This window comes from Centroberyx affinis, unplaced genomic scaffold, assembly GCF_046629955.1.
Source record: "Centroberyx affinis isolate AG114_WGS23_722 - 3 ecotype Tasmania unplaced genomic scaffold, CSIRO-AGI_Caff_v1 ptg003143l_1, whole genome shotgun sequence".
NCBI lineage: Eukaryota > Metazoa > Chordata > Actinopteri > Beryciformes > Berycidae > Centroberyx > Centroberyx affinis.
The window spans coordinates 166935-178894 of NW_027281203.1; the positions used below are offsets into that span (position 1 = coordinate 166935).

At 37.0% G+C, this 11960-nt stretch overlaps 1 protein-coding gene across 1 annotated transcript in view; it reads left to right on the forward strand.

The window, feature by feature from the left end:
- Nucleotides 1-11492, forward strand: part of LOC139659570 (protein eyes shut homolog) — a gene marked incomplete at its 3' end in the record, with an annotated part of 119778 nt that extends 108286 nt beyond the window's left edge. The window contains exons 18-24 of the mRNA XM_071537878.1: nucleotides 76-198; nucleotides 1069-1182; nucleotides 1888-2121; nucleotides 3108-3230; nucleotides 4071-4184; nucleotides 8934-9047; nucleotides 11379-11492. Of these exons, the coding sequence (XP_071393979.1) occupies nucleotides 76-198; nucleotides 1069-1182; nucleotides 1888-2121; nucleotides 3108-3230; nucleotides 4071-4184; nucleotides 8934-9047; nucleotides 11379-11492 (936 nt within the window). The remainder of the gene's footprint in view (nucleotides 1-75; nucleotides 199-1068; nucleotides 1183-1887; nucleotides 2122-3107; nucleotides 3231-4070; nucleotides 4185-8933; nucleotides 9048-11378) is intronic.
- Nucleotides 11493-11960: the final 468 nt, after the last annotated feature.

The following is an 11960-nucleotide window of genomic DNA, read 5'->3' on the forward strand; positions in this document are numbered from 1 at the left end:
TGTCCTCTCAAACCTGATGTTTACTGTTTAGACATTCACATGCCATCTCTGATGAGATTTATTCTCTTCATATAGGGTTTGGGGGGGTTAACTGTGAAATCAACTATGATGAATGTGTCCATGGATACTGCACCAATAATTCCACATGTATTGACCTGGTGGCAGGCTATGAATGCATCTGTCCTTTGGGCTTTTCTGGTAAGTTATTCATATTGTCATTTTCATAGTTTACATGTCTTGAATGGATATAATGTACCTTGATCACTCTTGAACAATGATCACCATCAAAATGGGCCCATCCTCTAATTTAAGGAACTAAGCACAAAGGTCAGAAATACTGGAAATGGATACTAAATAATACTGGAATATTAAAGATGTCTTGGTTTCTCCTCTTATGGACAGTGTCTCTAATCAGATGCTAATATTGGTAATTATTTTTAATTAACACATCTATACTTTTTTAATTGTTTATACCTCTGGTTTTGGCCAATACAGGGCTGCGTTTACCAAAAGAATCGTAAGCCCAAGATGTACATACTTAAGATACATATTGTAACAAGTATCTTAAGGTTACCGAGCGTTTGTTAATGGGAAACGCAGCCCAGAAACATATAATACAAATTTGGGTCAATATGCAATGCTGTACATTACTGCTGTACGTTTTACAGTAATGCTAGAAGCAGACAGGCTGAAGACTTAGAACAAGGTTAGTGATGACTAAATAAATTGTGTGTGCTTTTGGCCGTGGGAAGAATAGACACAATGTGCAATAGACACAGTGTAAGCACAGAGATATGGGACCCCCATCGCGTTACTTCAGTCATCTGGCTCCCGAGACGGCAATTATACTGTAGTATCACCTCTATCAGCACCATTACTGCACATACACATTCCTCACATCGCACTAGTTCATCATGTTAATGTTCATTACTCTCTGTAGTCAAACGCATTTGTATGACTGCGTATTACACTGAGATGTGTCATTATGATGGTGATGTGGTCTTCATTCTTAGTTTGTGTTCATCTTTATAGTGCTCATTTAACCATTCATATTTACTTGTCTTTCAGATAAGAATTGCTCAACATCTGTCATTGCATGTGCATCAGATGTTAAGCTGTGCAAAAATGGAGGCACCTGTTACCACAACTTAACTGGAGAAGTTCACTGCATTTGCCCTGCAGGTATTTTCCATTCTATTGAAGCAAACAGAGAGAGACATCTTTTGTTGATCAAATGCATTTAGAAATCAGTAATTTTGTTTTAAGTTGTTCTCATTTGGTACATGAATCAAGCTTTGTAGTTCTATGTAATCATTAACAATTCCATCACATTCGTCCCTGTGATGTATCGATACTCAGAAGAAATGCAGACATGAAATAGTGTGTTCCAGTATTTTATAAATATAATACTAAGCTTTATTATTATTATACCCACAGTGTGAGTCATGTGCTCTTACGCAGTTTATTCTACGTTAATCCCTCTTGTAAATTCAGCTGTTAAAGGATATGAAAACATATTACTGTTATTGATTACTGTGGTATCACCAAAACAGCTTTTACCTCAATTTGAATAACATTAGAGAGCACATCTACAAATCCACAAATTAGTGTATAATTACTATTTGTAAAAACAAACAAACAAAAAAAACACACACCCCTCAGTTTCTCTCTAGGTTGTATACTGTTGCTCAAATCCCCCATGGTTTTAGTGCTTTAGGCTCTGGCTGGATAAAATATGTAAATCATCAGAAGGGAAAACATTGGCAATGACAGCATTTCGAGAAATGACAATCCATGCTGTCTGCCAGAAGTGGGAAGGCAGAGGGATACAGATACTGTACACAACACACAGCACATCAATCAGTTCTTTGATCCCACCTCTTACAGGATACTATGGCAGTGACTGCTCCTCACCGGTGAACGAATGTGTGTCAAATCCTTGCGACCCTGAGGGGACCCTCCTCTGTGAAGAGCTGGCAAATACTTATAAATGTGTGTGTCAACATGGGTACACGGGGCAGCACTGCAAAACTCCTATAAGCCACTGTGTTGACGGCCTGTGTCATCATGGTTCAAAGTGTGTGGATCTATCCAGAGGGTTCAAGTGCGATTGTTTGCCAGGTAGGTTCACCCATAGAGATCTCCATGGGTTCACCATCCAGCAGAGGCTTGTTTTAAGTGGGAGCAATGCCTCAAATGAATAAAATATAGTAGACACCCTCCTGGTTTGATGTTTTCACTTGTTCAACTTCCTTCTCAGTGGGCACCTAATCTCTTTGGCCTTAAGCAACGACACGTAATAACCTTATGAAATGTAAGTCAGAGCTCAGTTCATCAGGTTGTGAACTGAATTCAAACCATGTGACTTTGCTCGCTGAGGATCCAGGGTGCTCCTGCTGCTCTACAACATTGTGTTCTGTTAAAGGAATGGTTCACCACAAAACGAAAATTCTGGCATTATCTACTCATCCCCCATGTCAGTTGAAACTCCTTTGAATTTTTAACTATGACCAAATACACAAGTTTGCTACAGCAGTTCCATCTCAGCCTTCTCCCAAACAATTGAAGTGAACAGGGTCTGCCCATAATTTCCAAACAACTTGTGCAACATTTTTCAAGTAGCCGCACAATAGCCTGTATGCACATAAAACTGAAAAAAACATGAAAACATTTTTTTTAGAATTTGAGCAATAGTTCATTTGAATAAAATAACTTTTTTTTTCATACACAGCTAGGCACTGTAAACATCAGTTGTAATTTTGTAAGGGCCCAGATAATGTTCATTTTTTTTTAGAAACAACTTATTAACCATGTAACCACTGTAAACATCACCTCATGATGCTTAATTATATTTATAATGTATGAATACTTTTACATTTATTTAAAAGTGTTTAAGCTGAATAATAATAAATGACTAACAAATTGTTAACTTGAATTTCTTCAATTATTTAACTATTAAGTAATGATGTATATTAAATCATGATTAATTTGTCATATATTTGTGATCGTTATTAGAATGTGTTACCAAAAGTTGTACAGGTTTACCTTTATTTTTTTGCCAACTGAAATTGGAAATTGAAAAACTGCAACTTCTCCTCTCTCTACAGGTTTAACAGGTCAGTTTTGTGAGGTAAACATAGATGACTGTGAAGAAAAGCCATGTGGAGTCCTGAGTATTTGTAGAGACGCCCTCAGCGGCTACAACTGCTTCTGTGCACCTGGATTTATAGGTAGGTTATTGAATGAAATGCTAAAGACAAATCCTCTGCTGATTTCGCCGGTAACTTTTCGGAACCTAAAGGAAAAAAAGTGCACTTCATATATCAATTGAGTACATGATAGAATTTTAACTTCAATGTTTGCATAACCCATGTCTCTAACAATATCAGTCTTTATCAATTTTAACTTCATGCAAATAAGATCAAATGGTAGGATCAAAGCTAGAAGCCCTGGGTTGGAAAGTTAGATAATGTAAGTTATTCTGTATAAATATACATAACATATCAATCTAAGCATTAAAGGCAATGGGCACCATGTTTACTTCATATTAAGCAAAGCTAATTATTCTACATCAGACCTTGTGTTAAATTATTTATCTTTATGTTTTTGACATCATTTGTGATATTCAAATTATTTCATTAGGTGTAGAAACTCATTTCTATCTGGTCTGACAAATGTTTCTGACGCTGATTTTTATAAGCAGTTTCAGTGCCATATAGATAAGAAACATATATATAGGTAATGCTTGTAAACATAAAAACACAACACAAAACACAAAAAAAAACATTTGTTTTTTTGTGTTTAGGAACGATTTAAGAATCAAACAAGATCAATATATCATCTTAATACCTGAATGTGCAGTAGTTTCCATGATAAATGAGATTCTATACATACATAGTCATAACGTGTTTGACATCATCCGAAGCTTTTTGCAATACCCAGGAAAACGTTTTTTCTCCTACCCCTGTCTTAAAGTTATTGTCTGTGAATTAAGGTGGTTTGTTATTCACAGAACTAACATGTCCACATGTTGCAGATGGTTAATAAAGTCAACCTCTCACACCTTTTAGGCAATAACTGTGAGATTGAAGTCAATGAATGTCTGAGCCAGCCTTGCCAAAATGGAGGCTTCTGCATCGATGAGCTCAACTCATTCAGCTGCCAGTGCCCTCTTGGGATCACAGGTACACACATTTTACATGTTTCTGACAATGACTGTGTTTATTTGCACATCAATACTCAAAATTTAGTGTGACTGTGATTAGTTAAACGCTCTGTTCACCTCAGGGTGCTATAAGTGACAGATCTTGTCACACAAAAATCTAATTTTGTTTGCATTGCTATTGGATATTCAAAACCATACGGATGTGGTCAGGTCCACACTGTAATCAGAATTCTACATAGTCTCGATGCAATCCACCCACATTGAGCATACAAGCAATGTAAAGAAATGGAGAATGGATCTGCAGCTATGGATCTAGATAAATACAGCTGCAGGAAATGCATAGCAAACATGTTCATGCAAAGTGTGGACATACAGCAATGTGATCTCATAAAGTCAAGACTCAAAATTCTTCCAAATGACCAGTGTAACTCTAAGCTTGTAAATGCCTTAACCCTCAATCGAGCAACATTCGCATTTATGAATGACCAACAGAGGTCAGACAAGACCACAAAAGTCCACAAGTGTAACAGAAACCCCAATATTTTCAAAAATAGATCCACTCTACTATATTGGTATGCTCCAGTAGATTAGCTTTGTTTCAGTATCATATTAGCCTGCTAGCCAAAATGTTTCGTTAGCATTGCCCAAACTTAACAAATTCTGCGTCTGTTACGCAAAAAACTGCTTTACTAGCTCAATTTAGTTGTAACTGAAATATTTATCAGCAAAAATATTTTTTGACTGCATAGATTAGCCACCGCAGTGATATGAGCACTGGGCGAGCGAGCATCAGTTTATAGAGGTGAAAGACCACCATTTTGTTAACACTGGGCAAACTTAAAGGAATAGTTTACCCAAAAATGAAAACTTGGTCTTTATGTACTCACCCTCATGCCACTCAAAACACCAGTGAAGTTTGTATGTCAACATAACACAGTGAGTTAGCAAGTGCTGCTTCTTGCCAGCCTTTTCAAAACAACAGAAGTGTCCGGGGCAAAAAATTACGAGAAAATTACTCCAAACACCTCATGCAGCATAATCCAAGTGTTCTGAAGCCATACGATTTCACTCATCGCTGATTTGGCATCATATATTCAAACTATTCAAACAAGATCTAACTTAACATTTATGAATGCACTTTTAATTAGGTTTAATGATATTCCTGCTGAGTGTTTACATGTTTTATCATGGTATCTCCCTGTACTCTACAGGGATTTGCTGCACAAAATCTAAACCAAGCTGTGCTCAGCGCATACTGGCTTCTGACAGGCACTTTTTCCTACAGTCTACTGGGCCATGTGTTGATCACCTTGTAACTGCATGCCAGTCAAATGTATTCCATAAAATAAACATCAAGTGGCATGACAAACAGTAGGCTGCACCCTGAATGCTATATTCACTATCACTATCCCTTATGCTGAAACTGTATAAAAACATTGTAATTATAACACAGTGGACCCTGGAAAGACCACATTTCTGACTTAAATGCCCATATTTATAACTTAAACCTAAATATAGTCAATGATATATTTGTTAAGCACATACATGTATATTAGATTATTTTAATTTTGAACATGATTGGCCATGACCAATTTTCAAGCAAATCAGAAGAACATTTGTAGATCTTTGTCCACAGCTGAGCTGTGTGCCCCTTAAAAAATCACACATACTCACAAGCTCTCTGCCCCCCTTAGTCGGTGTGTATCACTTGATATCTTGTCTCTACAGTTGTTTTTGATTGGTCTCATATATGACCGCCTAAGATTATGTCATCGCCTAAGGTTCAAGTTGAGGCAGAAACCACAAAATATGTTATGCATGTATTAGGGACCATGTGTATACATTTTGAAAGGATCAAATAAACTACCTTAAAGTGATAATAACTTTACATGCCTGTGGTCCGAGCTGACCTCTGTTGGTCGCTTGAGGGTTAATATGATATTAGTACTACGTTACGGTACTCGTACTGCTCAAACCAAATGCAGTGCTGCAAAAGTATTGAAGGGTTTTTTAGAGTAAGCCTGTCAGTCCAAGTTTTCATGATTTGTGGCAACAAACATCATTTCTGATTACATCCCATCTAGCCTTCATGCTTCTCAACAATGGAAACCTTGGGGGAAAGTTACATGGGAGCAACAGAAATCCCGCACACTACTGCTCGTAGTGTGCGGCAATTGATGTGCTCAATTAATCATTAGAATATGTGAGATCAAACATAAATGGGGGAAAAGAAATTGAGTTGTTTTTTTGTTGGTGCATCTAAATAGTACAGAGTAAACTAGATAATTACAAAGGCATGTATAATTACAAAAATACAGATTGCGTAGAGGAAGGGCATCTCTGGTATACTCAAAATTTTCTTAGATTAGGTGATGCAGTTGGTTTCAGAATTATTGCGTACATGATTTTTGTCCCCAGTCCCTAGCTTTTATATCCTGTATGTTTGTATACATACTTGTGAATATGCAATCCTCCGCCATGTTACGTTTTCTGACATCACCTCAAGAATATTCAGCAATAGTGATTTTTTATCTATTTATCTATTTATTTATTTTTCAGCTTTTTTCAATCACTTGCTAAATTATAATTGAGTGTTGAAATATTTTCTGATGCTCATCCTTTAAAGGTCCCATATCATGTAAAACAGGATTTCCCTTACCTCTTTGTTATAAAGGAGTTGGATGTGCTATCTAAACATTGTGAAAGTATCAAAACGCACGGTAGCCAGCTAAATCCACACAATCCATATTAGGAAAGCAAGCCTCTAAACGAGCCGTTTGGACTTCCGTAACTTTGTGGCGTCACAAAGGTTCGCTCATTATCATTTTTTATAAGAAATAATAGGCTAACAAAGTGGGTTTTTTTCAAAGTGGTTGAGTGTTTGTCATTGTTTATTTACCTGCGAGTTTTCCCTAGCTGTATCTGCCGGGCTGTGGTGTCTCACGTTTAACTCTTGAAACGGTTAGCCAAACAGAACAGATGGTCATTAATATTAATGAACCTTAAAGACACAGCAACAGAAACAGCTTGTTCTTGGTAAGGCTCACAGAGCTGCTGTGTAAAAAAATGAATGTGTAAAAATGGATTGAGAGTGTTTTTGGTACATGACACCACACACACAGCTTTTAATGGACCTCAATACATAAAATAAAACACTGCAAAGTGGAGAATATGGGACCTTTAATAAAATATTCTGATAATAAATTAGTACAGATAGCCAGATTGTGTACATACCAGTTCTAGGTTGTCACTTGTTGGACATTTCTGGTTGTGGGTGCCATAGAATGAGAGTTAAAATTATGAAAACCGATAGAGAGAGAGATTGAGAGGGAGAGTGAATGGGAGTGGATGAAAATACATAATGATATTCACACAGAGAGCCTGCGAACATGCCATAATGGGGCGCCCCGGTGGCTCACCGAGTGGAGGGTGTACCATAAGGCTCAGTCCTTCCTGCAGTGACCTGGGTTCGATGACCGTGGTCATTTGCTGCATGTCCTCCCCTCTCTCTCTCCCATACTGTCTCTCTCTCACACTGTCTCTATCAATAAAAAAAGCATAAAATGCCTAAAGTAAATCTTAAAAAAAAAAAGAAAAAAAAGGAATAATCCTTGAATGTCCCCAGAATGAACCATAAAAATCTGAACATTTTTTGTCACCCTGACCATCAGTATTCATAAAATGTGTAAGCTTAAAGTCTCCTCAGAATATTAACAGTTAAGTTTAGGAGAGGCTAACCTACAGCTTTGCCCTAAGCAAGCAGGCAAAGGAAAATATGATTATTAGTACACATCCTAGCCACCTGGGAGGAGGTTAGGTCATAAAACAAACTATATCCCTTGTAGTGTTACATGAGCAGCACAAGCTATACACAGTAATGATATGGAATTTTGTTGGAATTCAAAGATGGGCCTTTTCTCACTTGTGCATTTTGCTTTGTCGCATTTCACAAAATGTAATAACAGCCTCTTCCATAACTAATAGAAGCTGCAGATGTGAGAAATGGTGATAGTGGAAAAAATATTATCTTGTGACTGAGTTTATATACAGATAACTACACAGCTGATCTACTCCCATTTTCAGAGAAAACAAGTTAAGAGGGGAAAAAAGAATAAATTCCTTGCGTGAATAAAGGTTTCATTCTGTGCACAGTAACATACTGCACCGCATGAATGATGCAGTGCCTGGTGGGGGTGAGTTACTAACAATTGTTGCCTCACGTTATATGGGAGACTTAGGTGCTAGAAAATATAATGGAAAGAGTTTATAAGGCTTTATGAGAAACTTGTTTCTCATGATGAATTGTTTATATAAGCAATAAGGTAGGAGACAGGAGTGGGGATGCCTGCATGACTGTGATGTGTCTCAGTGTTTGATGCACAGTTCTACCAAACACAACAGCAGCGTGGCATCAGCTGCAGCACCATTTGTAATAGCATTTGGTTACAAAAACTGTAAAACCTGAGCTGAGCTCTCGTGTTTTTTCCTAGTGCAGGGCAGTAGAATTCAAGTCGAGTCAAGTCGAGTTTGTGTATATAGTCCTTCATCACAATGATGTCTCAAAGACTTTACAGAGAATGAGCCTAGGTCTAACTCAACAGTCAATCTCAGAACAAAATCATGCAATACATTATACAACAAAATAAAACAAAGGAAGGTGGGGCAGCAGTTGAAACTATTTTTCAATACCAGTTCATGCATTAACAGTGTGCTTATAATTGGATTCATGTCATCATCACTGACTGTTCCACTGCATGTTTCTTAACAGGCAACTACTGTGAAATCAACATAGATGAGTGCATATCATCCCCCTGCCTCCACAATGCCACATGTGTTGACCTTGCACATGGGTATGAATGTGTCTGTATGCCTGGCTTTGCAGGTTAGTCGGTACATTGAATATCCATTATGTATTCAGTTGAACATAGTTTTGTAATCAACATGTGTTATAAAACTGGATTGAAATTAAATCCTATAGCAAATGGTGAGTATAGCACACACAAAGTGTCATGATATCGCACATGCATATCTTAGCATGCACCAATGTACATAGCTTACTTTGCACATTTGCACATCTTGATGATAGCTTACAATGCATAGTTGAAATTCTGGACTTATTCAGTACATATTTTGTTAAATCTGTATACCTGACCATGTGACCAGCTAGCAGTGTACACTTGTGCATCCGCTCTGCAAATTTAATAATGTAAAGAGCCAAACATGCACATTTTGCGAACCTTGCACATGTGCTGTCAAAATGTAGATCTGTAAATCCAAGATCTTTTAACTTAATCTGGCAATGAAAATGCTGTATCTATTTATTTGTTGTATGAATCTCAATATGTTCTTTTATCATAATTAACTTGTTTTATTATCTTCCACTATGCTTATCTATAGTACATCATATTCTGTGGTTCTACAATGACCCATTTTCCCCATGGGGATTATTACATTTTTATCTAATTTAATTTAATATATTCACATTATTGCATTTTATCACTGTGATGCCTTTTTTACCTGGGACAAAATGCAATATGAAATCCTACTTCTCTTTGTTTACTGAATCAACATCAATTTAGCAGCCTAAACATGTAAAATATGCATAAAATTTGTACATATGCAAAACTTCTGAAGTAGTTCAGCTAGAATGTGATCCATGTTTGCTCAATAGTAAGTCACAAAGGCTACAAGCAGGCCAAGGTGAAAATACATTTGAAACTGGTTACTCAAGGTATTTAAAACATGCACAGGATCCAGTGTAAAATATAATAGGGTCGTCAGCCATTAAAATTGACTAGTTGTTCTTGAAGAATTTCTTGTTGATCCAAAATGTCTCATCAAATTATAGAATACAATCAAGTAACTACACAATATTCAAGCAAGTGTACTCCTGTGGCCTAATGTCAGATGATAGAAGCAACAATGCAGACTGGAAAATTACGTTGCACTGACTCTCACAGAATGCCTTCGTCACTACTTACGCAGCCTGCCAAGTTGCATTTGCTATGTGTGACACTGACTTGGGAGAAAGGCACACAGATGGACTGACAGACAGATAGACTGGCTTACATTTGAAAAATGTTTGCTTTATTCGCTTTGTATTTGTTATCTGTGAGAGTTATCGTCTTTCTATAAGGAGCGAATCAGCACTAAATCATGTTTTTTTGAGCTGTAAACAGATATATGGCTTTTTATATAGTAGTAGTACTAGTAGTATAGTAAACATACATGGTGACATGGTGCATTTGTGACATTAGTGATACAGTACACCAGATTTTTAAATGAAAATTTCAAAATAAAATTTTTATCTGAAGAAGTCCCGTTCTTCAGATAAAAATTGTATTTTGAAATTTTTTTTTTTTTAGTTAGACATGAAATTGTGTGTTATGAAGCTGTTTTTCAGACATTGTTTGCTCTTTGTTAAATGCACCACCCCCTTTTTTACCCAACTTTACATGTGCTTCTAATGCCTTCCTTTCGATTTGCGTGCTACAGATAGCTTGGCTGTTTTTGATTGCAGATAATTCCCATAGAGCACAGCAAGCTATGCAAATTGGCTGAAGTGGTGACTCTTGTGGTGACAAGGGAGCTGGTTTCTCTCTTTTTAATTAGTATGTTTACTACTTTGAAGATAACTTTTCAGAATGTGCACGTGCGTTGGGGATCATTGTATATAAGCCAAAATACCTGAAAGGATGCTCTTTACTGTGAGGGTGTTCTGTGCTGTGTCTTGTACCTTGCTGCATCACCATAAGGACACCCTCTTGGGTATTATGGCTATACTCAACACTACAATGCACTATCATCAGCATTCTTGTCACAAATATATTTGGTGTTAAGATCATCATCATCCAAATCAAATCATCACAGTTTAAAGTGGTAGCATCATTTGCAAGAAAGGATAAATCAAGTGCTGTTAATATTTGTTCAAATATATGCAAGGCATGTTTTACACATGTAGATAGACAGCCCCCCTGCACCAAAGAGATCATGACTGTGTGATGTTAACAAGCCTATAGTATGGACACCAGTACATGTTGTCCTCTATGCAGTTCATTAGGACTGAGTAAGCCAGCTCCCTCTTTGATTCAAATTACACAGTGATGTGTTTTATGATTTGAACATTGATTAGTTATTAACTGCCAAACATTTGTGTCAGTGACCCTTCTATATTATTTATTTATTTATCAATCTATGTTCTTTTCCGTCAAAGGTACCGAGTGCGAGCTTGACATTGATGAGTGTGCTTCATCTCCCTGCAAGAATGGAGCCACTTGCATTGACCAGCCGGGTAATTACTTCTGCCAATGTGTGGCTCCATTTAAAGGTAATGAGCACTGAGGGAATAGGGACAAAAAGCAAAGTTAATTAACTTCACATACTATTACTTTCACCTGTCTGAACTCGCTTCACATGTCTCAACAAAATGAGTACATCTTCATTTGCTACCTGTATTTAAAGAAAGAAAACATGACTAATTAGCAAAATGTTAGTTATGGTAGGTGGGTTGCCCACATAGGTGACAAGTTCCATCTTTTTAGTCAGAAGACAGTAGTTCAGTCACAGTAGGGCATTATCATTGCATATACTATTGCATTTGGTTGTTTTAGGGTTTCAACTGATTGTGTGTGTGTGTGTGTGTGTGTCTGCGCCAAGGTGGGAGAGAAATGGGCCAGCTTTGCTGTTACAGATTAGTATATTATAATCAATATAGCTACAATAAAAAGAGTCGTGTGTGACATGCATACAGTGCAGCTTGTGAAAGATTTGGTTGCTTTAATAATATAATATATAT